Source organism: Asterias amurensis, chromosome 6 (assembly GCF_032118995.1).
Source record: "Asterias amurensis chromosome 6, ASM3211899v1".
NCBI classification, from domain to species: Eukaryota; Metazoa; Echinodermata; class Asteroidea; order Forcipulatida; family Asteriidae; genus Asterias; species Asterias amurensis.
In genome coordinates, this window is record NC_092653.1 from 10,792,531 (window position 1) to 10,816,934 (window position 24,404).

The 24,404-nt window shown below is 39.9% G+C and overlaps 1 protein-coding gene across 3 annotated transcripts in view; it reads right to left on the reverse strand.

Moving 5' to 3' along the window:
• Positions 1-24,404, reverse strand: part of LOC139939180 (cell cycle control protein 50A-like) — a 35,683-nt gene that overhangs the window by 4,117 nt on the left and 7,162 nt on the right. The window contains exons 6-8 of one of the 3 annotated variants that reach the window (XM_071934956.1): positions 22,945-23,151; positions 22,253-22,418; positions 20,638-20,716 (exon numbers count right to left, since the gene is read on the reverse strand). In XM_071934956.1, the coding sequence (XP_071791057.1) occupies positions 20,656-20,716; positions 22,253-22,418; positions 22,945-23,151 (434 nt within the window). In that variant the 3' untranslated portion in view covers positions 20,638-20,655. Of the gene's footprint in view, positions 1-19,586; positions 19,646-20,637; positions 20,717-22,252; positions 22,419-22,944; positions 23,152-24,404 lie in introns of all 3 variants that reach the window. The other 2 variants (XM_071934955.1, XM_071934957.1) reach the window with 2 other exon arrangements.

The window sequence follows — 24,404 nt, forward strand, 5'->3', positions numbered from 1 at the left end:
AAGCACACAAACAAAAGAAATCCCTGCTAAGCAGTGTATTTTGCTTGACGTAAGCGCAGAATTCACTGCTTCTTCTAAGCACTGAATCTTTGCTTCCAGAGCAGAGCACTACATTGGGCCCATTCGCACAAGATTTTTCATAAGGTTTATCGCGATTCAGAACCGCAATGCATTTTGGGAAGGAATATGGGGCGGTATCTACCAGTTTCTACAACTCGCGCTCGCAACGCCTATACCTTTGTGTGGGTTCAACAGCGCCCTCTCTTGAAATTTTGCGATTTGCGATAAAACCTTAATAAGCAAGTTCCCATCATGATAGGCCTGGGTGACTAGTGAAATTTACTAACTGGACTAATCGCACCTCAAACCCAACTACGACACTTGTCGAGATAAATTACGGATTCTCAAGACTTGTGCGGCAAAGTGTTGCAAGCGCACGTTATATTATATGTTGCGAATAGTAAGAAGCAACACAACTAAGTGTTTCACCAGACAGGTAGTCGGGTCAACGTTTGAGCACGATTATAACAGTGTAGAGAAAAATAGTAGTCGCGACTCAAATAATAATTTGTAGTCGTGACTCAAACAATAATTTGTAGTCGCGACTTTAACACTAAAGCACACTAGTCGCCCCGGCCTACTTTTGCACGTAAGTAAACCACGGGTATAATCCTGCGAATGCAAATCTAATTTTCAAGTCACTGTTGTTTTCGCAGCGAAAGTTTTGCAGGAGTTGAGCACAATTAGTCAACTGTAGCATTTTTTTATTGGGAACTGTGACGCTCAAGAACGCATTCCTTGCTAACCTGTTAAATACGCTTAGCGTAAGCACAATTCCATGATTACGTAAGCGCTGCGATTCTTTCCCTTAAAAGCCATTGGCCCAGGACCAAACTACACTAAAGCTTTTTAAACACAAAAAGCAGCTAAACACGGCAAATACAAGTACAAGTTGTGATTCAAGGTATTCTGCTCATCTGCAATTTTTTTAAAGCAAAATAATTTGCCTATTGATTATAATAAGTAGCTCTATAACATTTAGCCACTATTCTGCTCAATTTCTGCATTTTTATAAAGCAAAATGTTTTGCCTATTTATTATAAGCATCTCTATACAAGTGACCCACTCAACCACAAGAGAAACGTCAGAATAATAAAATCGCTGCTTTTGTATTCCTGCCAAAGAGTTTTTGTATTGCGTGGTATAATTTCCGAAAAGAAAGCGAAATACTTGAATTAGTTTAGGGTTATGGTCCCCGACTTCACCCGTAAAAGATTCCAAATCCCAGGCGTTCTATTTTTGTCGTCCACGCTCGTCGCCTGAAACGAAGCCGGTCAACTCGGTCCCAAACTAACTCGGTCCCAGTCATACGTTGACAGTTTTTTCACTCATTTCTCAAAAACGAACCCGGTCAACTCGGTCCCAAACCAACTCGGTCCCAGTCATACGTTGACAGTTTTTTTTTCACTAATTTCTCAAAAACTACAACACCACACCAAGTAATATTTTAAGGGAAGCTTTCAACTATCATTATCTTCAAACTGTTTAAGTTTAGTGTAATTCTGTGGACACCATGGTATGTCGTCGTCGTCAAAAACGTACCCCTATTTATATACGCACGTTCGCTAAACGAAAACCCTATGCCTTTGTGTACGTCCAGAACTCGGTTAGGAAACGAAGAAACAGACACTGCGCTGTGGTCCAGAACGTATGTAGAAAAACAAGAAAAAGAAACTTGGGTAGACTTCTCTCAAGAAGTCACAACTCATGATAGGTACATACTGAATTGCATTCACCATAGAGAATGTTTAACAATAACATGGAAGTGACTGCATCCAGTTATGTTCAAACGCGTAGACTCATCTCAAGAAGTCACAACTCATGATAAGTACATACTGTATGGCATTTATCAAAGAGAATATTTCACAATAACATGAAAGTGACTGCATCAAGTTTACAAATTAAAAATTCAAATGAAGACCACGTGGTTAATTAATGAAGAATTTTTACACTTTTTTATTAGAGTAAACCTTAGGCTCTAAGCTTCAATTTGATATATGATTTAACTATTTTATCCTAATACTTTAGGAGTAGGGGCCTAAACAAAAACGCTGTACAAACACAATGGGGTTTTAGGCGGAAACAAAGAATAATAATAATAATAACTAGACATCTAGTGTTTGTGAACAAACACACAGCTGTTCCGTTTTTAATTTTCAATGTTCAAGGGGTCTTTAATTGAAAAGAAACTGATGATCGGTTGCATGGTTCTTGAGATATGGTCCCACTTCCGGTTGACCCGGAAGTAAAGGTCAATTTGAGGTAAAGGTAATCCAAGTTCAATCTTTAGGGTTCAAAGGGTATATAACTGAAAAGAACTTGAACATTGGTTGTGCAGTTCTTAAGATATGGTTCCACTTCCGGTTGACCCGGATGTAAAGGTCAACTTGGGTCATGGTCATCCAAGTTTAATCTTTAATGATCAATGGGTCTTAAACTGGAACTAAATGGAAAAATCGGTTGTGTTGTGCTTGAGGTATGGTCCCACTTCCGGTTGACCCAGAAATAAAGTTCAACATGGGGTCACGGTAATGAGAGTTCAATCTTCAATGCTGAAAGGGGCTATAAATGAAAAGAAATTGAAAATTGGTTGCTTAGTTCTTGAGATATGGTCCCACTTCCGGTTGACCAGGAGGTAAAGGTCAATTTGGGTCACAGTAACCAAAGTTCAATCTTTCGTGCTCGATGGGTCTACAATTGTAAAGAAATTAAAAATCGGTTGTGTAGTTCTTGAGATCATTAATCTATGACATTCCCTCATCAGCAGGATACATCATTTATGTTACTTTGAGAGTTTCCTGTTTGGCAGTGTTCTTCGTCTCGAGACTGGTCTCGGTATATAAGAGACAGCACAAACCCAACTATTTTATGTGGTTCAGGAGAAAATTATTTCTCCTCTATACTATAATGATCGTTGATTCGCTGGGCGCCACAATGTTTTCCGTCAAGTGGCGCCCGCACCCTGCTGAATCGATGCGTCCTAGGGTTAGGGTTAGGTAATCACTCTTAAAAAAATAGTTGAATAGTGTCTTGAGTTATGGTGCCACTTCCGGTTGACCCGAAAGTAGAGGTCGACATGGGGTCACGGTAACCTAAGGCTAATCTCCGATGCCCAAGGGGTCTTAAACTGAAAAAAGTTTGAAAATCGGTTCAATGGTACTTGAGATATGGTCCCACTTCCAGTTGACACTGAAGGAGAGGTCAAAATGAGGTCACGGTTTTTCCCAACAAGTTTTAAGACATAAGGAGTCTATAACTGAAGAATTTTTTTTAAATCGGTTGTGTAACACTTGAGATATGGTCCCACTTACGGTTAGCCCAGAAGTAGAGGTCAACTTGAGGTCACAGTTTTTCAAAATTAATGTCCATGCCCCAAGGAGTCTTCACTACAGACAGTGTAAAAATTGGTCCTGCACTTCTTGAGATATGGTGCTGCAAGGATTTTCACTGTCAATAGAGGGCGGTATATAAGATGAGTGGTCCCTAGTTGAATAATGTAAAAACTTGCATTTGACTCAGGATTGTTTGATTTGGTTGGTTTCTTGAGTTCATGCCAGTATCTTTAGAGTCCATTGCCATGTGACAAACTACTTAATGATAAAATCCTTGTATTTGGTTGGTGGTTTGATGTTTGATCTAGTTCGAGTGGATTTTACTGAACTCGTAACCACCAAACTCTGCACCTACGATCACCATTTTCTGCTAAATGTGCATGCGCGGAATAAAATGTGCGAGCTTGGAAGCACACAAACAAAAGAAATCCCTGCTAAGCAGTGTATTTCGCTTGACGTAAGCGCAGAATTCACTGCTTCTTCTAAGCACTAAATCTTTGCTTCCAGAGCACAGCACTACATTGGGCCCATTCGCACAAGATTTTTCATAAGGTTTATCGCGATTCAGAACCGCAATGCATTTTGGGAAGGAATATGGGGCGGTATCTACCAGTTTCTACGACTCGCGCTCGCAACGCCTATACCTTTGTGTGGGTTCAACAGTGCCCTCTCTTGAAATTTTGCGATTCGCGATAAAACCTTAATAAGCAAGTTCCCATCATGATAGGCCTGGGTGACTAGTGAAATTTACTAACTGGACTAGTCGCACCTTAAACCCAACTACGACACTTGTCGAGATAAATTACGGATTCTCAAGACTTGTGCGGCAAAGTGTTGCAAGCGCACGTTATATTATATGTTGCGAATAGTAAGAAGCAACACAACTAAGTGTTTCACCAGACAGGTAGTCGGGTCAACGTTTGAGCACGATTATAACAGAGTAGAGAAAAATAGTAGTCGCGACTCAAATAATAATTTGTAGTCGTGACTCAAACAATAATTTGTAGTCGCGACTTTAACACTAAAGCACACTAGTCGCCCCGGCCTACTTTTGCACGTAAGTAAACCACGGGTATTATCCTGCGAATGCAAATCAAATTTTTAAGTCACTGTTGTTTTCGCAGCGAAAGTTTTGCAGGAGTTGAGCACAATTAGTCAATGTAGCGTTTTTTTATTGGGAACTGTGACGCTCAAGAATGCATTCCTTGCTAAGCTGTTAAATACGCTTAGCGTAAGCACAATTCCATGATTACATAAGCGCTGCGATTCTTAGCCATTGCAATGGCCCAAGACCAAACTACACTAAAGCTTTTTAAACACAAAAAGCAGCTAAACACAGCAAATACAAGTACAAGTTGTGATTCAAGGTATTCTGCTCATCTGCAATTTTTTAAAGCAAAATAATTTGCCTATTGATTATAATAAGTAGCTCTATTTAGCCACTATTCTACTCAATTTCTGCATTTTTATAAAGCAAAATGTTTTGCCTAATTATTATAAGCAGCTCTATACAAGTGACCCACTCAACCACAAGAGAAACGTCAGAATAATAAAATCGCTGCTTTTGTATTCCTGCCAAAGAGTTTTTGTATGTCATGGTATAAGTTCCGAAAAGAAAGCGAAATACTTGAACTAGTTTACGGTTATGGTCCCCGACTTCACCCGTAAAAGATTCCAAATCCAAGGCGTTCTATTTTTGTCGTCCACGCTCGTCGCCTGAAACGAACCCGGTCAACTCGGTCCCAAACTAACTCGGTCCCAGTCATACGTTGACAGTTTTTTCACTCATTTCTCAAAAACGAACCCGGTCAACTCGGTCCCAAACCAACTCGGTCCCAGTCATACGTTTTGACAGTTTTTTTTCACTAATTTCTCAAAAACTACAACACCACAGCAAGTAATATTTTAAGGGAAGCTTTCAACTATCATTATCTTCAAACTGTTTTAAGTTTAGTGTAATTCTGTGGACACCATGGTATGTCGTCGTCGTCAAAAACGTACCCCTATCTATATACGCACGTTCGCTAAACGAAAACCCTATGCCTTTGTGTACGTCCAGAACTCGGTTGGGAAGTCAAGAAACAGACACTGCGCTGTGGTCCAGAACGTATGTAGAAAAACAAGAAAAAGAGACTTGAGTAGACTCCTCTCAAGAAGCCACAACTCATGATAGGTACATACGGAATCGCATTTACCACAGAGATCGTTTAACAATAACATGGAAGCGACTGCATCCAGTTATGTTCAAACGCGTAGACTCATCTCAAGAAGTCACAACTCATGATAGGTACATACTGTACGGCATTTACCAAAGAGAATACTTCGCAATAACATGAAAGTGACTGCATCAAGTTTACAAATTAAAAATTCAAATGAAGACCACGTGGTTAATTAATGAAGAATTTTTACACTTTTGTATTAGAATAAAGCTTAGGCTCTAAGCTTCAATTTGATATATGATTTAACTATTTTATCCTAATACTTTAGGAGTAGGGGCCTAAACAAAAACGCTGTACAAACGCTATGGGGTTTGAGGCGGAAACAAAGAATAATAATAATAATAATAATAATAATAAACACAAAGCTGTTCCGTGTTCTTTTTCTTGGATTATGTGCTAAAATGACCAAGGAGTCTATTACTGAAAAAGGACGAAAATGCTGAATAGTGTCTTGAGTTATGGTGCCACTTCCGGTTGACCCGGAAGAAGAGGTCGACATGGGGTTATGGTAACCTAAGGCTATTATTCAATGCCCAAGGAGTCTCTAACTGAAAAAAGTTTGAAAATCGATATTGCCACACTTTGGGTTGACCCGGAAGTAGAGGTCAACTTAAGGTCACGGTGTTTCAAAAATGTATCTCCAATCCCAAAGGAGTATATAACTACAACAAGTCTAAAAATTGGCCGTGTACTTCTTGAGATATGGTCCCACTTCCGGTTGACCCGGAAGTAGAGGTCAATTTGAGGTAAAGTTTTTTGCAACTTATCTCCTATCCCCTAGGAGTCTATAACTACAAACAGTCTAAAAATATGCCGTGTACTTCTTGAGATATGGTCCCACTTCCGGTTAACCAGGAAGTAGAGGTCAACTTGAGGTTACAAGTTTCCAAAGTTCATCTTTAATGCCTAATGGGTTTAAAACAGAAAAAAAGTTTGAAAATCGGTTGTATAGTACTTGAGATATAGTTCCACTTCCGGTTGACCCGCAAGTAGAGGTCAACTTGAGGTCAAGGTTTTTAAAGTTTATCTTTAACGCCTAAGGGGTCTAAAACTGCAAAAGGTTTGAAAATCGGTTGTATAGTACTTGAGATATAGTCCCACTTCCGGTTAACCCGGAAGTAGAGGTCAACTTGAGGTCACGGTTTTTCCAAATTAATCTTCAATCCCCAACGAGTCTCTAATTATAAACAGTCTAAAAATCGGCCGTGTACTTCTTGAGATATGGTCCCACTTCCGGTTGACCCGGAAGTAGAGGTCAACTTGAGGTCACGGTTTTTCAAAATTGATTTTTAATGCCCAAGGGGTCTCAAACTGAAAAAAAGTTTGAAAATCGGTTGTATAGTACTTGAGATATAGTCCCACTTCCGGTTTACCCGGAAGTAGAGGTCAACTTGAGGTCACGGTTTTTCAAAATTAATCTCCAATCCCCAAGGAGTCTATACCAACAAACAGGGTAAAAATTTGCAGTGAACTTCTTGAGATATGGTGCTACAAAGATTTCCCAATTAAATATGCAAATGAGGGTCACATGGTTAATTAATTAAGAATTTTAACATTTGTGACATTTACAATTTAGCTTAAGTTCTAAGCTTCAATATGATGTATGATTTAACTCTGTTGACCTTGTGGTAAGGGAGATTAGGAATAAACAAAAAACGTGTACAAATGCAATGGGATTTTAGGCGGAAACAAAGAATAATAATAAAATTAATTTTCAATGTTCAAGGGGTCTTTAATTGAAAAGAAACTGATGATCGGTTGCATGGTTCTTGAGATATGGTCCCACTTCCGGTTGACCCGGAAGTAAAGGTCAATTTGAGGTAAAGGTAATCCAAGTTCAATCTTTAGGGTTCAAAGGGTATATAACTGAAAAGAACTTGAACATTGGTTGTGCAGTTCTTAAGATATGGTTCCACTTCCGGTTGACCCGGATGTAAAGGTCAACTTGGGTCATGGTCATCCAAGTTTAATCTTTAATGATCAATGGGTCTTAAACTGGAACTAAATGGAAAAATCGGTTGTGTTGTGCTTGAGGTATGGTCCCACTTCCGGTTGACCCAGAAATAAAGTTCAACATGGGGTCACGGTAATGAGAGTTCAATCTTCAATGCTGAAAGGGGCTATAAATGAAAAGAAATTGAAAATTGGTTGCTTAGTTCTTGAGATATGGTCCCACTTCCGGTTGACCAGGAGGTAAAGGTCAATTTGGGTCACAGTAACCAAAGTTCAATCTTTCGTGCTCGATGGGTCTACAATTGTAAAGAAATTAAAAATCGGTTGTGTAGTTCTTGAGATCATTAATCTATGACATTCCCTCATCAGCAGGATACATCATTTATGTTACTTTGAGAGTTTCCTGTTTGGCAGTGTTCTTCGTCTCGAGACTGGTCTCGGTATATAAGAGACAGCACAAGCCCAACTATTTTATGTGGTTCAGGAGAAAATACTATAATGATCGTTGATTCGCTGGGCGCCACAATGTTTTCCGTCAAGTGGCGCCCGCACCCTGCTGAATCGATGCGTCCTAGGGTTAGGGTTAGGTAATCACTCTTAAAAAAATAGTTGAATAGTGTCTTGAGTTATGGTGCCACTTCCGGTTGACCCGAAAGTAGAGGTCAACATGGGGTCACGGTAACCTAAGGCTAATCTCCGATGCCCAAGGGGTCTTAAACTGAAAAAAGTTTGAAAATCGGTTCAATGGTACTTGAGATATGGTCCCACTTCCAGTTGACACTGAAGGAGAGGTCAAAATGAGGTCACGGTTTTTCCCAACAAGTTTTAAGACATAAGGAGTCTATAACTGAAGAATTTTTTTTAAATCGGTTGTGTAACTCTTGAGATATGGTCCCACTTACGGTTAGCCCGGAAGTAGAGGTCAACTTGAGGTCACAGTTTTTCAAAATTAATGTCCATGCCCCAAGGAGTCTTCACTACAGACAGTGTAAAAATTGGTCCTGCACTTCTTGAAATATGGTGCTGCAAGGATTTTCACTGTCAATAGAGGGCGGTATATAAGATGAGTGGTCCCTAGTTGAATAATGTAAAAACTTGCATTTGACTCAGGATTGTTTGATTTGGTTGGTTTCTTGAGTTCATGCCAGTATCTTTAGAGTCCATTGCCATGTGACAAACTACTTAATGATAAAATCCTTGTATTTGGTTGGTGGTTTGATGTTTGATCTAGTTCGAGTGGATTTTACTGAACTCGTAACCACCAAACTCTGCACCTACGATCACCATTTTCTGCTAAATGTGCATGCGCGGAATAAAATGTGCGAGCTTGGAAGCACACAAACAAAAGAAATCCCTGCTAAGCAGTGTATTTCGCTTGACGTAAGCGCAGAATTCACTGCTTCTTCTAAGCACTAAATCTTTGCTTCCAGAGCACAGCACTACATTGGGCCCATTCGCACAAGATTTTTCATAAGGTTTATCGCGATTCAGAACCGCAATGCATTTTGGGAAGGAATATGGGGCGGTATCTACCAGTTTCTACGACTTGCGCTCGCAACGCCTATACCTTTGTGTGGGTTCAACAGTGCCCTCTCTTGAAATTTTGCGATTCGCGATAAAACCTTAATAAGCAAGTTCCCATCATGATAGGCCTGGGTGACTAGTGAAATTTACTAACTGGACTAGTCGCACCTTAAACCCAACTACGACACTTGTCGAGATAAATTACGGATTCTCAAGACTTGTGCCGCAAAGTGTTGCAAGCGCACGTTATATTATATGTTGCGAATAGTAAGAAGCAACACAACTAAGTGTTTCACCAGACAGGTAGTCGGGTCAACGTTTGAGCACGATTATAACAGAGTAGAGAAAAATAGTAGTCGCGACTCAAATAATAATTTGTAGTCGTGACTCAAACAATAATTTGTAGTCGCGACTTTAACACTAAAGCACACTAGTCGCCCCGGCCTACTTTTGCACGTAAGTAAACCACGGGTATTATCCTGCGAATGCAAATCAAATTTTTAAGTCACTGTTGTTTTCGCAGCGAAAGTTTTGCAGGAGTTGAGCACCATTAGTCAATGTAGCGTTTTTTTATTGGGAACTGTGACGCTCAAGAATGCATTCCTTGCTAAGCTGTTAAATACGCTTAGCGTAAGCACAATTCCATGATTACATAAGCGCTGCGATTCTTAGCCATTGCAATGGCCCAAGACCAAACTACACTAAAGCTTTTTAAACACAAAAAGCAGCTAAACACAGCAAATACAAGTACAAGTTGTGATTCAAGGTATTCTGCTCATCTGCAATTTTTTAAAGCAAAATAATTTGCCTATTGATTATAATAAGTAGCTCTATTTAGCCACTATTCTGCTCAATTTCTGCATTTTTATAAAGCAAAATGTTTTGCCTAATTATTATAAGCAGCTCTATACAAGTGACCCACTCAACCACAAGAGAAACGTCAGAATAATAAAATCGCTGCTTTTGTATTCCTGCCAAAGAGTTTTTGTATGTCATGGTATAATTTCCGAAAAGAAAGCGAAATACTTGAACTAGTTTACGGTTATGGTCCCCGACTTCACCCGTAAAAGATTCCAAATCCCAGGCGTTCTATTTTTGTCGTCCACGCTCGTCGCCTGAAACGAACCCGGTCAACTCGGTCCCAAACTAACTCGGTCCCAGTCATACGTTGAAAGTTTTTTCACTCATTTCTCAAAAACGAACCCGGTCAACTCGGTCCCAAACCAACTCGGTCCCAGTCATACGTTTTGACAGTTTTTTTTCACTAATTTCTCAAAAACTACAACACCACAGCAAGTAATATTTTAAGGGAAGCTTTCAACTATCATTATCTTCAAACTGTTTTAAGTTTAGTGTAATTCTGTGGACACCATGGTATGTCGTCGTCGTCAAAAACGTACCCCTATCTATGTACGCACGTTCGCTAAACGAAAACCCTATGCCTTTGTGTACGTCCAGAACTCGGTTAGGAAGTCAAGAAACAGACACTGCGCTGTGGTCCAGAACGTATGTAGAAAAACAAGAAAAAGAGACTTGAGTAGACTCCTCTCAAGAAGCCACAACTCATGATAGGTACATACGGAATCGCATTTACCACAGAGATCGTTTAACAATAACATGGAAGCGACTGCATCCAGTTATGTTCAAACGCGTAGACTCATCTCAAGAAGTCACTACTCATGATAGGTACATACTGTACGGCATTTACCAAAGAGAATACTTCGCAATAACATGAAAGTGACTGCATCAAGTTTACAAATTAAAAATTCAAATGAAGACCACGTGGTTAATTAATGAAGAATTTTTACACTTTTGTATTAGAATAAAGCTTAGGCTCTAAGCTTCAATTTGATATATGATTTAACTATTTTATCCTAATACTTTAGGAGTAGGGGCCTAAACAAAAACGCTGTACAAACGCTATGGGGTTTGAGGCGGAAACAAAGAATAATAATAATAATAATAATAATAATAATAATAATAAAAATAATAAAAATCTCGACGAAAACAATAGCTGTTCCGACTGGATCGGAACAGCTAATAATAATAATAATAAACACAAAGCTGTTCCGTGTTCTTTTTCTTGGATTATGTGCTAAAATGACCAAGGAGTCTATTACTGAAAAAGGACGAAAATGCTGAATAGTGTCTTGAGTTATGGTGCCACTTCCGGTTGACCCGGAAGAAGAGGTCGACATGGGGTTATGGTAACCTAAGGCTATTATTCAATGCCCAAGGAGTCTCTAACTGAAAAAAGTTTGAAAATCGATATTGCCACACTTTGGGTTGACCCGGAAGTAGAGGTCAACTTAAGGTCACGGTGTTTCAAAAATGTATCTCCAATCCCAAAGGAGTATATAACTACAACAAGTCTAAAAATTGGCCGTGTACTTCTTGAGATATGGTCCCACTTCCGGTTGACCCGGAAGTAGAGGTCAATTTGAGGTAAAGTTTTTTGCAACTTATCTCCTATCCCCTAGGAGTCTATAACTACAAACAGTCTAAAAATATGCCGTGTACTTCTTGAGATATGGTCCCACTTCCGGTTAACCAGGAAGTAGAGGTCAACTTGAGGTTACAAGTTTCCAAAGTTCATCTTTAATGCCTAATGGGTTTAAAACAGAAAAAAAGTTTGAAAATCGGTTGTATAGTACTTGAGATATAGTTCCACTTCCGGTTGACCCGCAAGTAGAGGTCAACTTGAGGTCAAGGTTTTTAAAGTTTATCTTTAACGCCTAAGGGGTCTAAAACTGCAAAAGGTTTGAAAATCGGTTGTATAGTACTTGAGATATAGTCCCACTTCCGGTTAACCCGGAAGTAGAGGTCAACTTGAGGTCACGGTTTTTCCAAATTAATCTTCAATCCCCAACGAGTCTCTAATTATAAACAGTCTAAAAATCGGCCGTGTACTTCTTGAGATATGGTCCCACTTCCGGTTGACCCGGAAGTAGAGGTCAACTTGAGGTCACGGTTTTTCAAAATTGATTTTTAATGCCCAAGGGGTCTCAAACTGAAAAAAAGTTTGAAAATCGGTTGTATAGTACTTGAGATATAGTCCCACTTCCGGTTTACCCGGAAGTAGAGGTCAACTTGAGGTCACGGTTTTTCAAAATTAATCTCCAATCCCCAAGGAGTCTATACCAACAAACAGGGTAAAAATTTGCAGTGAACTTCTTGAGATATGGTGCTACAAAGATTTCCCAATTAAATATGCAAATGAGGGTCACATGGTTAATTAATTAAGAATTTTAACATTTGTGACATTTACAATTTAGCTTAAGTTCTAAGCTTCAATATGATGTATGATTTAACTCTGTTGACCTTGTGGTAAGGGAGATTAGGAATAAACAAAAAACGTGTACAAATGCAATGGGATTTTAGGCGGAAACAAAGAATAATAATAAAATTAATTTTCAATGTTCAAGGGGTCTTTAATTGAAAAGAAACTGATGATCGGTTGCATGGTTCTTGAGATATGGTCCCACTTCCGGTTGACCCGGAAGTAAAGGTCAATTTGAGGTAAAGGTAATCCAAGTTCAATCTTTAGGGTTCAAAGGGTATATAACTGAAAAGAACTTGAACATTGGTTGTGCAGTTCTTAAGATATGGTTCCACTTCCGGTTGACCCGGATGTAAAGGTCAACTTGGGTCATGGTCATCCAAGTTTAATCTTTAATGATCAATGGGTCTTAAACTGGAACTAAATGGAAAAATCGGTTGTGTTGTGCTTGAGGTATGGTCCCACTTCCGGTTGACCCAGAAATAAAGTTCAACATGGGGTCACGGTAATGAGAGTTCAATCTTCAATGCTGAAAGGGGCTATAAATGAAAAGAAATTGAAAATTGGTTGCTTAGTTCTTGAGATATGGTCCCACTTCCGGTTGACCAGGAGGTAAAGGTCAATTTGGGTCACAGTAACCAAAGTTCAATCTTTCGTGCTCGATGGGTCTACAATTGTAAAGAAATTAAAAATCGGTTGTGTAGTTCTTGAGATCATTAATCTATGACATTCCCTCATCAGCAGGATACATCATTTATGTTACTTTGAGAGTTTCCTGTTTGGCAGTGTTCTTCGTCTCGAGACTGGTCTCGGTATATAAGAGACAGCACAAGCCCAACTATTTTATGTGGTTCAGGAGAAAATACTATAATGATCGTTGATTCGCTGGGCGCCACAATGTTTTCCGTCAAGTGGCGCCCGCACCCTGCTGAATCGATGCGTCCTAGGGTTAGGGTTAGGTAATCACTCTTAAAAAAATAGTTGAATAGTGTCTTGAGTTATGGTGCCACTTCCGGTTGACCCGAAAGTAGAGGTCAACATGGGGTCACGGTAACCTAAGGCTAATCTCCGATGCCCAAGGGGTCTTAAACTGAAAAAAGTTTGAAAATCGGTTCAATGGTACTTGAGATATGGTCCCACTTCCAGTTGACACTGAAGGAGAGGTCAAAATGAGGTCACGGTTTTTCCCAACAAGTTTTAAGACATAAGGAGTCTATAACTGAAGAATTTTTTTTAAATCGGTTGTGTAACTCTTGAGATATGGTCCCACTTACGGTTAGCCCGGAAGTAGAGGTCAACTTGAGGTCACAGTTTTTCAAAATTAATGTCCATGCCCCAAGGAGTCTTCACTACAGACAGTGTAAAAATTGGTCCTGCACTTCTTGAAATATGGTGCTGCAAGGATTTTCACTGTCAATAGAGGGCGGTATATAAGATGAGTGGTCCCTAGTTGAATAATGTAAAAACTTGCATTTGACTCAGGATTGTTTGATTTGGTTGGTTTCTTGAGTTCATGCCAGTATCTTTAGAGTCCATTGCCATGTGACAAACTACTTAATGATAAAATCCTTGTATTTGGTTGGTGGTTTGATGTTTGATCTAGTTCGAGTGGATTTTACTGAACTCGTAACCACCAAACTCTGCACCTACGATCACCATTTTCTGCTAAATGTGCATGCGCGGAATAAAATGTGCGAGCTTGGAAGCACACAAACAAAAGAAATCCCTGCTAAGCAGTGTATTTCGCTTGACGTAAGCGCAGAATTCACTGCTTCTTCTAAGCACTAAATCTTTGCTTCCAGAGCACAGCACTACATTGGGCCCATTCGCACAAGATTTTTCATAAGGTTTATCGCGATTCAGAACCGCAATGCATTTTGGGAAGGAATATGGGGCGGTATCTACCAGTTTCTACGACTTGCGCTCGCAACGCCTATACCTTTGTGTGGGTTCAACAGTGCCCTCTCTTGAAATTTTGCGATTCGCGATAAAACCTTAATAAGCAAGTTCCCATCATGATAGGCCTGGGTGACTAGTGAAATTTACTAACTGGACTAGTCGCACCTTAAACCCAACTACGACACTTGTCGAGATAAATTACGGATTCTCAAGACTTGTGCCGCAAAGTGTTGCAAGCGCACGTTATATTATATGTTGCGAATAGTAAGAAGCAACACAACTAAGTGTTTCACCAGACAGGTAGTCGGGTCAACGTTTGAGCACGATTATAACAGAGTAGAGAAAAATAGTAGTCGCGACTCAAATAATAATTTGTAGTCGTGACTCAAACAATAATTTGTAGTCGCGACTTTAACACTAAAGCACACTAGTCGCCCCGGCCTACTTTTGCACGTAAGTAAACCACGGGTATTATCCTGCGAATGCAAATCAAATTTTTAAGTCACTGTTGTTTTCGCAGCGAAAGTTTTGCAGGAGTTGAGCACCATTAGTCAATGTAGCGTTTTTTTATTGGGAACTGTGACGCTCAAGAATGCATTCCTTGCTAAGCTGTTAAATACGCTTAGCGTAAGCACAATTCCATGATTACATAAGCGCTGCGATTCTTAGCCATTGCAATGGCCCAAGACCAAACTACACTAAAGCTTTTTAAACACAAAAAGCAGCTAAACACAGCAAATACAAGTACAAGTTGTGATTCAAGGTATTCTGCTCATCTGCAATTTTTTAAAGCAAAATAATTTGCCTATTGATTATAATAAGTAGCTCTATTTAGCCACTATTCTGCTCAATTTCTGCATTTTTATAAAGCAAAATGTTTTGCCTAATTATTATAAGCAGCTCTATACAAGTGACCCACTCAACCACAAGAGAAACGTCAGAATAATAAAATCGCTGCTTTTGTATTCCTGCCAAAGAGTTTTTGTATGTCATGGTATAATTTCCGAAAAGAAAGCGAAATACTTGAACTAGTTTACGGTTATGGTCCCCGACTTCACCCGTAAAAGATTCCAAATCCCAGGCGTTCTATTTTTGTCGTCCACGCTCGTCGCCTGAAACGAACCCGGTCAACTCGGTCCCAAACTAACTCGGTCCCAGTCATACGTTGAAAGTTTTTTCACTCATTTCTCAAAAACGAACCCGGTCAACTCGGTCCCAAACCAACTCGGTCCCAGTCATACGTTTTGACAGTTTTTTTTCACTAATTTCTCAAAAACTACAACACCACAGCAAGTAATATTTTAAGGGAAGCTTTCAACTATCATTATCTTCAAACTGTTTTAAGTTTAGTGTAATTCTGTGGACACCATGGTATGTCGTCGTCGTCAAAAACGTACCCCTATCTATGTACGCACGTTCGCTAAACGAAAACCCTATGCCTTTGTGTACGTCCAGAACTCGGTTAGGAAGTCAAGAAACAGACACTGCGCTGTGGTCCAGAACGTATGTAGAAAAACAAGAAAAAGAGACTTGAGTAGACTCCTCTCAAGAAGCCACAACTCATGATAGGTACATACGGAATCGCATTTACCACAGAGATCGTTTAACAATAACATGGAAGCGACTGCATCCAGTTATGTTCAAACGCGTAGACTCATCTCAAGAAGTCACTACTCATGATAGGTACATACTGTACGGCATTTACCAAAGAGAATACTTCGCAATAACATGAAAGTGACTGCATCAAGTTTACAAATTAAAAATTCAAATGAAGACCACGTGGTTAATTAATGAAGAATTTTTACACTTTTGTATTAGAATAAAGCTTAGGCTCTAAGCTTCAATTTGATATATGATTTAACTATTTTATCCTAATACTTTAGGAGTAGGGGCCTAAACAAAAACGCTGTACAAACGCTATGGGGTTTGAGGCGGAAACAAAGAATAATAATAATAATAATAATAATAATAATAATAATAAAAATAATAAAAATCTCGACGAAAACAATAGCTGTTCCGACTGGATCGGAACAGCTAATAATGTCCATTGGTTTGGCAAATGATAGTCATTTACAGGGCCAAATTTCATAGAGCTGCTTAAGCAGAAAATAATTCTGCTAAGCAAATATGACCAGCTCTGGTAATAATAACTTTGTTGCGCTTTGCTACCTTTTGTGCTTAAGCAGCTCTATGAAATTGGGCCCAGATCTTCAAGAAAAGGAAGTAGATGTTTGAAAAATTGCTATACCACATGCAACGAAGAGATCAAGCAACCAGGTGAGCTGAAATGCCACCAGTTCATTTTTCAGGCAGATGCAACAAAGTTATTGCACAAATTATTTGTTGTTAACGCAAAATTTTGATTAGCATTCCAGCTAGATAGGATTAGAACTTGCATTAAGAAAAGTAGGCAAAAGAAGAAGAAAAAACCTGAATCTTAGTTTCACACTTTCAACAAAAACAAATTCTTGCACAACAGGTTTCAAAGTTTGAATACTTTCAAGAATTGCACAGTGTATCGTCAACATAAGATGCAAGCTCAAGATGCAAGGTACATGTAGTCGTCATGGGAGTGCACAACCAATTTCTTAAAATGACCCACAGATGTCAGCGAGACAACAAATATATTTCAAGAGCTTGAAGGCCATGTAAAGCCCGGATCATATTTCCTGCGAATGCTTCATGCGAAGCGAATTTCTCTGCGTCATAAAGGGAAATGGAGTGCGTACTGATTGTAGCATCACCAAAATCGCCTCACATTCGCAGGAAGTATGAACCGGGCTTAATAAGAGGTAATGTTCAGGCAACCAGCTCAAAGCTATCTCCAATTAGAAAATTTATCCGTATTTCAGTTTTCTCATTACTGTCTTGGGGATAGCACACAGTTAGAAGATTGTCTCTTGTGCTGTCGAGTGTTCCGTTTGATACAATGCAAGTAATTAGTTGCCTCCAAGAAGCCTGAAAATAATGCCCTGTGTGACACAAGCACTGACCAACCACAACTGCACACTCTTGCCCCCCCCCCCCCAAACCTGACATGCACAAAATTTCAACAAGCTGCTGCAATTGATGAACCGGCCTGTTATTATAAAATATTATGTAAACACTTTCCCTTTTAAAGACACTAGACACTATTGGTAATTGTCATATGCATAAAAAAACAAACCTGTGAAAATTTGAGGTCAATGTGTAGTCGAAGTTGAGAGATAATAATGGAAGAAAAAACACCCTTGTTACACGAAGTTGTGCGCTTTCAGATGCTAGATTTTGAGACCTCAATTCTGAGGTCTTGAAATTAAATTCGTGGAAAAATACTTCTTTCTTGAAAACTACGTTACTTCAGTGGGAGCTGTTTTCTCACAATGTTTTATACTATCAACCTCTCCCCATTACTCGTTACCAAGTAAGGTTTTATGCTAATAATTATTTTGAGTAACTTACAATAGTATCCACTGCCTTTAAGGTTGCACCTTTCAAGCCAGTGAGGAAATTTCAGTTAGTATGACCATGCTGTAGTTAACTGGGTTGACAACTCATCTTCAGATGAATCAGAGTGTTTTTGTGAAATCCAGCCTCAGCCAATTACATGTAAGTGAACAGGCCATAGTCACTGCCAAAGGAAGCGATAAATTTGGACATACATGTAGCCCTAAAAATGATTTACAATATTACATTTTCATCAAGTGTTTGTGCTTTCATGAGTTACAAATAATTTAACGAATATGGTTAGAAAGATTATTTAAAAGTAGAATATAACAATCCACAAAAATATGCCTCGAAATTGCGTGGTTTTCCTTATACTTTGCGAACGAACATGGTCGGCCATTTTATGGAGTCAAAAACTTGACTCCACAAAATGGTTCATAGACCAACTCGCCCGATCCAAGGCAACGTGTCCCTTTAAAATAAAGATTGCAATAGTGTGTGAGACCTGGGCCCAATTTCATGGCTCTGCTTACCGTAAGCACAGAATCGGCGCTTACGGAAGCAGGGAATTCTGTGCTTACGGCAAGCGTATTTCACGGGTTTGCGACGAAATTTTTGCTTCTGCACGTGCGTACTCCGCGTTACTAGGCATTCTACGCTTACAAGGCTGGCACAGAAATTTGGCGCTTGCATGTAAGCGGGGAATTGTGATCGTAAGCGCAGAATTCTGCGGTAAGCAGAGTCATGAAATTGGGCCCTGGTTAGAGCAGATAGCATTATATAAAACCCATAAAATAGAAGCATTATTAAGCATTATAGGCGCAGGTAATCAGGATTAAATATCAGGGCCATTTTCTTGCCCCAAGCAGAGACAGAGGAAGACTAACTAAAAGCAGATTAGGTGGCAGCAGACCTACCGCATAAATCCATTGTTTTAAACAAGATATGGTCATGCTCAGTATAGAGCAGATTCACAGGGTATATTTGCTGCCACCCTCTATCCCAGATAAAAGCTTATTCGTAAGGGCAAATAATGGCTTAGAAAGAAGATTCTGCTTCCACACACTAATGTAGAGTCATCTACGAATTCATGAATTAACAATTTTTATAGTTCCCCCCCCCCCCCTCCAGCATACCCCATACCCCCTTCAGAGGGGTTAAAAGTTTCTTTATAACGCAATATACCACATACATAATTAGGTAAGTTTCCATGCCAATGCAGTGTTACACCTCAACTCTTTGCGACACTAGGTTGCCATCTTGAGATAAGACTAGTCTCAACTCTTCGTGAAATCCACCCCTGCTTAGTATCTACAGTCTCCCTGTGGTATTTTGTGGTACGAACCAGCTGGGGCAGGAAGAGTGCACCAATAATAGCAACAGGGTTAATGATATAATTTTTGCATGTGCTTGACAACCCTGATGTCCGGCCTGATACATTACCGGGGCAAAGAAGGCGATTGCCCTTGGTACCCTTAAATTTCTCCAGTAAAAATTCACAATTTTCTCAGTTGTAGGGTGCCCTTTACCAAGGCGCCCTTGCCCTTTACCAAGGCGCCCTTGCCCTTTACCAAGGCGCCCTTGCCCTTTACCAAGGCGCCCTTGCCCTTTACCAAGGCGCCCTTGCCCTTTCAAAAACGAAGCATACAGGGCTGTGATGTTATTTGATCTTGATTGTATGCAACAAAAGAATCTGACCTGGTTCTGAGCACGACGATTTTCCCCCAGCAGTTAAGTGCACCAGATAGATATAGAATCAAGCAGTGAACATGCAGCGGAGGAACTAGAGGTTTGTTCCGACCAAATCATGCAAAATAAAGCTTTAACATTCATGCAACAACGAGTTAAACAACAAAAATTAATAACTCTAAAAGCCAACTAACAAGTACTTACACAGTGCACCAGAGGGTATATTATTAGCGTTATTGGCCTCAACAGTCAATGGGCCCGGCCTGTGAGACAATAGGAATTGAGGGGAGAGGGGAAGGGGGGGGTGTGACAGACGTAGAGAGACACAGGGTGCCACAGAGGAGAGTGAGAGAAACATAAAGACAATGTGTGAGACGCCACGAAACCGGAAACAAAACTTTTAAAAAAACTATTTCCAACGGAGAAGGGCTAAGGAATTATAAACACCATAATGATGATTTTTCAGTGATGAGTGCATTACCACAGAAAATGTAATACCACAGAAAAGAATCTTGTTTTCGAGGAATTTAGATCAGCTTCAACTTGAACAGATAATTTCAATACTACTTTTGTATTTGCTAGCTTGTCTGACTAACCAAGACAAGAAAGGTAGTTCACTATGCCCAGTTAAATAGGAATTTTAGCAATGGAATAATTAGCGCCAAAAGCCTGTGAGAAAACTTTATACTTTACTATTCGCTAGCATCTCAGACCAACCAAATGAACTTTTCACTTCACCCAATGGAAGGTGAATTTTAAGCAATGTGATACGTTGTCAATCTAGGATGGAACCGGTAGCTTCAGAACACCTACATTGTATTAGTAGAAGTTGATCTCGGAGCATTCTGAAGGCTTACAAATTTTTCGTCTCCAGTCACGCTAAAACTGGCATTTAGTTTATGTCAGAAAAATGCCCACAAAAAACGTTCATTGTAGTTTTGTGAACAGTTTTGAGGATACACTTAAAAAAATCTTCCTGCCATCTCTTCAACCTTCCATAACTTGTTTTGTTGGCTTATTAGTTACGACAAGGAATGTCAATTGATTGGCTTGGATTGCTCAGTTGTTAGTCGAAGCCTACACCCTTGCCGCTGACCAAGAAAAACCCTGCCGTTAATGGCACCATCCATTCTTCCCTCAGTGTTAAAAGTCAAAATGAAAAAATTAAAATATAGTGCACTGCAGTTAAATTATGGTTAGTGAGCCGCTGTTTTCTTTTTAAAACATTCCCGCCACAATTTGGTCTCAACTCTACCTTTCATTTTTTTTTTTTCTACAACGCTTCCGCGTGGTGTGCTGACCTGGTGTTCTGACCATCCCAACACAAGACAGAACTGACAAATTGTTAACGGAGGGGAAATAAATAAAAAGTACAATTAACACACAGGGAGAAAAGACTTGATGCAATTCATCTCTCTAAAAACGAAACTCGGAAAAATCATTTCAACATTTAATCTTGTGGAAAGGGAGGATTCATCAACTCAACACACAGAAGTACAGAAGTTTAACCATGCTGATAGTACACATGCTTAGAACTTCAACGTGCACCACAACACTCCACTGTAAACGCCAACATGGACACTGAAACTCTACAAGGCTGGAATTTTACACTGGACCATCAGCCCGAGGCCAGTGATTTCACTATCAGGCCAGTAACTCAAGACAGGTAAGTCCAGTGGTCTTTGTTTTTATTTTCAGCTCAACATCTTTGTCTCAAAAAAAAATCACGATTTGAGTATGAGTCTCACACGTAACTTTCATTCCTGCTGTATAAAACAAAAGAGATGAATCTTCTCTTAGTTAACAGTTTAGATAGATGATTAAACTATGTTCTCATTTTGATTCTAGCTCTTCTCATTGTGATTCTGGTTTTGTAAACAATATCCTGGTCCAGTAAAAACTATGGCAACAAGTCCTTCCGTTTTGTGGACTCCCCCCCCCCCCCCAACTCAAGCCCTGCTCTATATTGGGTGAGTTCGTTTAGCTTCCCCAGGTCGACCCCGGTGAGTGGTTTTTTTTTCCCCAGGACGAACGTGTGCAGATAATAACCCACGTTCGTCCTAAAAGAAAACCGCCACACACCGGGGTCGACCCAGGGAAGCTAAACGAACACACTGATAGTGTCTCTGGCCAGAGGCCCTAACAAATCATAAAAAATATACTCCACTCCATGGTAACTCAACACCTAAAAGCAAAAAACGAAACTATTACAGGGGCACACGGCAGGGCACAATTATTTTCAAGGGGGCACTTCAGGCAAAATAAGATACAAATGCCAGGTCCATTAATAAGATGTTTGTCTTAGGGCCAGCAGTTACAAATCCCACAAAGTCAGATAACTTCACAAATTAATTTTGCAGTTCTGACTCTTACACATCAATGTATTCATGGTGTATAGCACCCTGTTTATCTTCAAAGTTAGAGTTCCGGAGTACAAACTTACTAGTAATCCACTTTCTACCCTTGTCTCTTTTGTCTCCAACAGTTGATAAAACTAAGCCCTGTAATTCCTGCTCTTTACAATCTGGGCCCAACTTCATAGAGGCGCATAAGCACACAAAGTTGCTAAGCACAACATAATTATGCATTCCAGATCAGGGTTACCAGCCAAAATAACATTTCATGTGTACAACTTGTGACTGGTATCCTGATCATTTCTGCTAAGCATAGATTTTTGAGCAATATTTTCTGTTTGAGCAGCTCTATGACATTGGGTTGTGCTATTGTTAGTTATGGAGCTTAAAAAGATGATTTTCCGCAATGTTTGTAGAAGTTTAAACACAACAAGATCATTGCCTCTCCTCTTTTTCAAATGCTGTCGTCAGAATAACTGCAATAAAAAAGGGGGGGTTAAAACTCTGTGAACTCACCTGTGGCCGTGCTTAATGTGAATGAGTAAGAAAAAAGCTCCAAAGAGGATGCATAGAGACCCGGTGACGATGTAAGCGATGCCAAGAAAGTTATTCTTGCCTCCTAGCCAGGAGGTGGTGGTCAAGACGATGCTTTTGGTTCCGTCAAACATATGCACTGGGTAGGCTGAGGGGTAGGTAGTTAAGGATCTTACAAGACATTTAGTTTGTGTTTAGTGCGAGAGGTCGTCTTCAGCTGATTCTAAATTCCTTAAGACATACTTTGACAGTTTTGTTTGTTATCTCAACAAGTAGACATTGAATTCAACTGAAACTTTTTATTGTATCTGTCTGCCTTTAGTAGTTCAAGTTTTTGGCTATGACATGAATCCCTAGTCACTGTGAATGAAGATATAGGAAATTTCAGAATAAATAGTCCTCTTGTTTTTAAGAAAATGTGAAAATCACAGAGCAATGTTTTCAGGAGAGTCAAGTAAATCCACTGACATGAAAATCATTTTCGTCAATTTGTTTACCTAATTTCTCAAAAACTACAGCACCTCAGCAAGTAATATTTTAAGGGAAGCTTTCTACCATCATTATCCATAAGCGGTATAAGTTTAATTCAAGTCTGTGGACGTTTGTGTTTTGCGTCATAACAAAATACTTTGGATAAACCAACTGGCCACCCCAAAAATGTTACAAAAGGATACAATAGTCAACAGTGAGACTGTAGTTCCCGGCCGGTAGTCCCGTATCGAACACAGTCTGCGCTGTATTAATGACACGGCGATGAAGTTTACGGAATGTTGGTAGGGCCGCGGTTCGCATCCACACAATGAAGTCTTCATTCTCATAACCGTTTGGCAAATCTTGGATGCTCCGCTGCCAGTTAGGGGGATTGGTGCTCCCATCGAATGCTATCAAAACAAAACAAAAACAGAATAAGCCATTTTGAGATATGGTGGACACAGCACAAGGGCACTATAGGTTTGGGTAAATTTTTCTGTAGACACCCGAACCAAACAGCCCACTACTATAATAGTGTCCGACATAACTCAAAAATGCTAATAAACTGTTAAGTTACAGGAATGTAAACGTGCTACTGACCATCCAGTTGAAACATTTCACCCATACAGGTCGTGTATGGTGGCACAACTGTGCATAGGTTTGACTCTGCACATGTGGTTCACAGCCAGTCAATCTGCTTTAGAATATTTCTGCAGAATCAAGGAAAGCATGAGTTGCACGAGAGCCAACAATCTGCTTACAAGCAATTTCATAGTGTCGAGACTGCCCTCTTAAAAGTCCACAACGACATCATGTGTGCAGTTGACAACAAAAAGGTTGTACTGCTAGTCTTGCTCGATCTCTCGTCGGCCTTTGACACAATTGACCACAAATTATTGCTTCACAGATTGTATAATTATTTTGGCATCCAAGGCTCTGCCCTATCCTGGTTTAAGTCTTATCTACATGATCGTTCTCAGATCATCAAAATACAAAACGAGGCTTCGGCTGTGGCCAAGGTTCCTTACGGAATACCTCAGGGCTCTGTCCTCGGCCCGGTGCTTTCACACTTTACACTTCGCCTCTTGGTCAAATTGCTCGTAACCATGGTTTACAATATCACTTTAACGCAGACGACTCTCAATTATACACTACATTCTGCCCCACTGTCACAGGTGATGGTTCCAAAGTGCTTGATGTACTCACTAACTGCCTCACTGATATCCAAACATGGATGTCAGTTAATTTTCTCAAATTCAATCCTCATAAGACTGAGTTTCTTGTCATATCTTCCCCTCACTTCCGACACAAGGTACAAATACAGGACATACAGGTTGGGGATGCTCATGTTCAACCAAGCTCAGATGCCCGCAACCTAGGCGTGCTTTTTGACCAAAGCATGGACCTCAAGAAGCACGTCTCTAATACCTGTCGGACCTCTTACATGTTTCTTAGGCGTATAGCTGCAATTCGACACTTACTACTAGCGCAGCAGAACAGCTTATTCATGCTTTCATCACTAGTAGGCTTGACTTCTGCAATAGTCTCCTGGCCGGGCTTCCTCAAAACACACTTCATCGCCTACAATCTGTCCAAAATGCCGCAGCAAGATTACTGACCGGTACCAAAATATCTTCACACATTTCTCCTATTCTACACAATC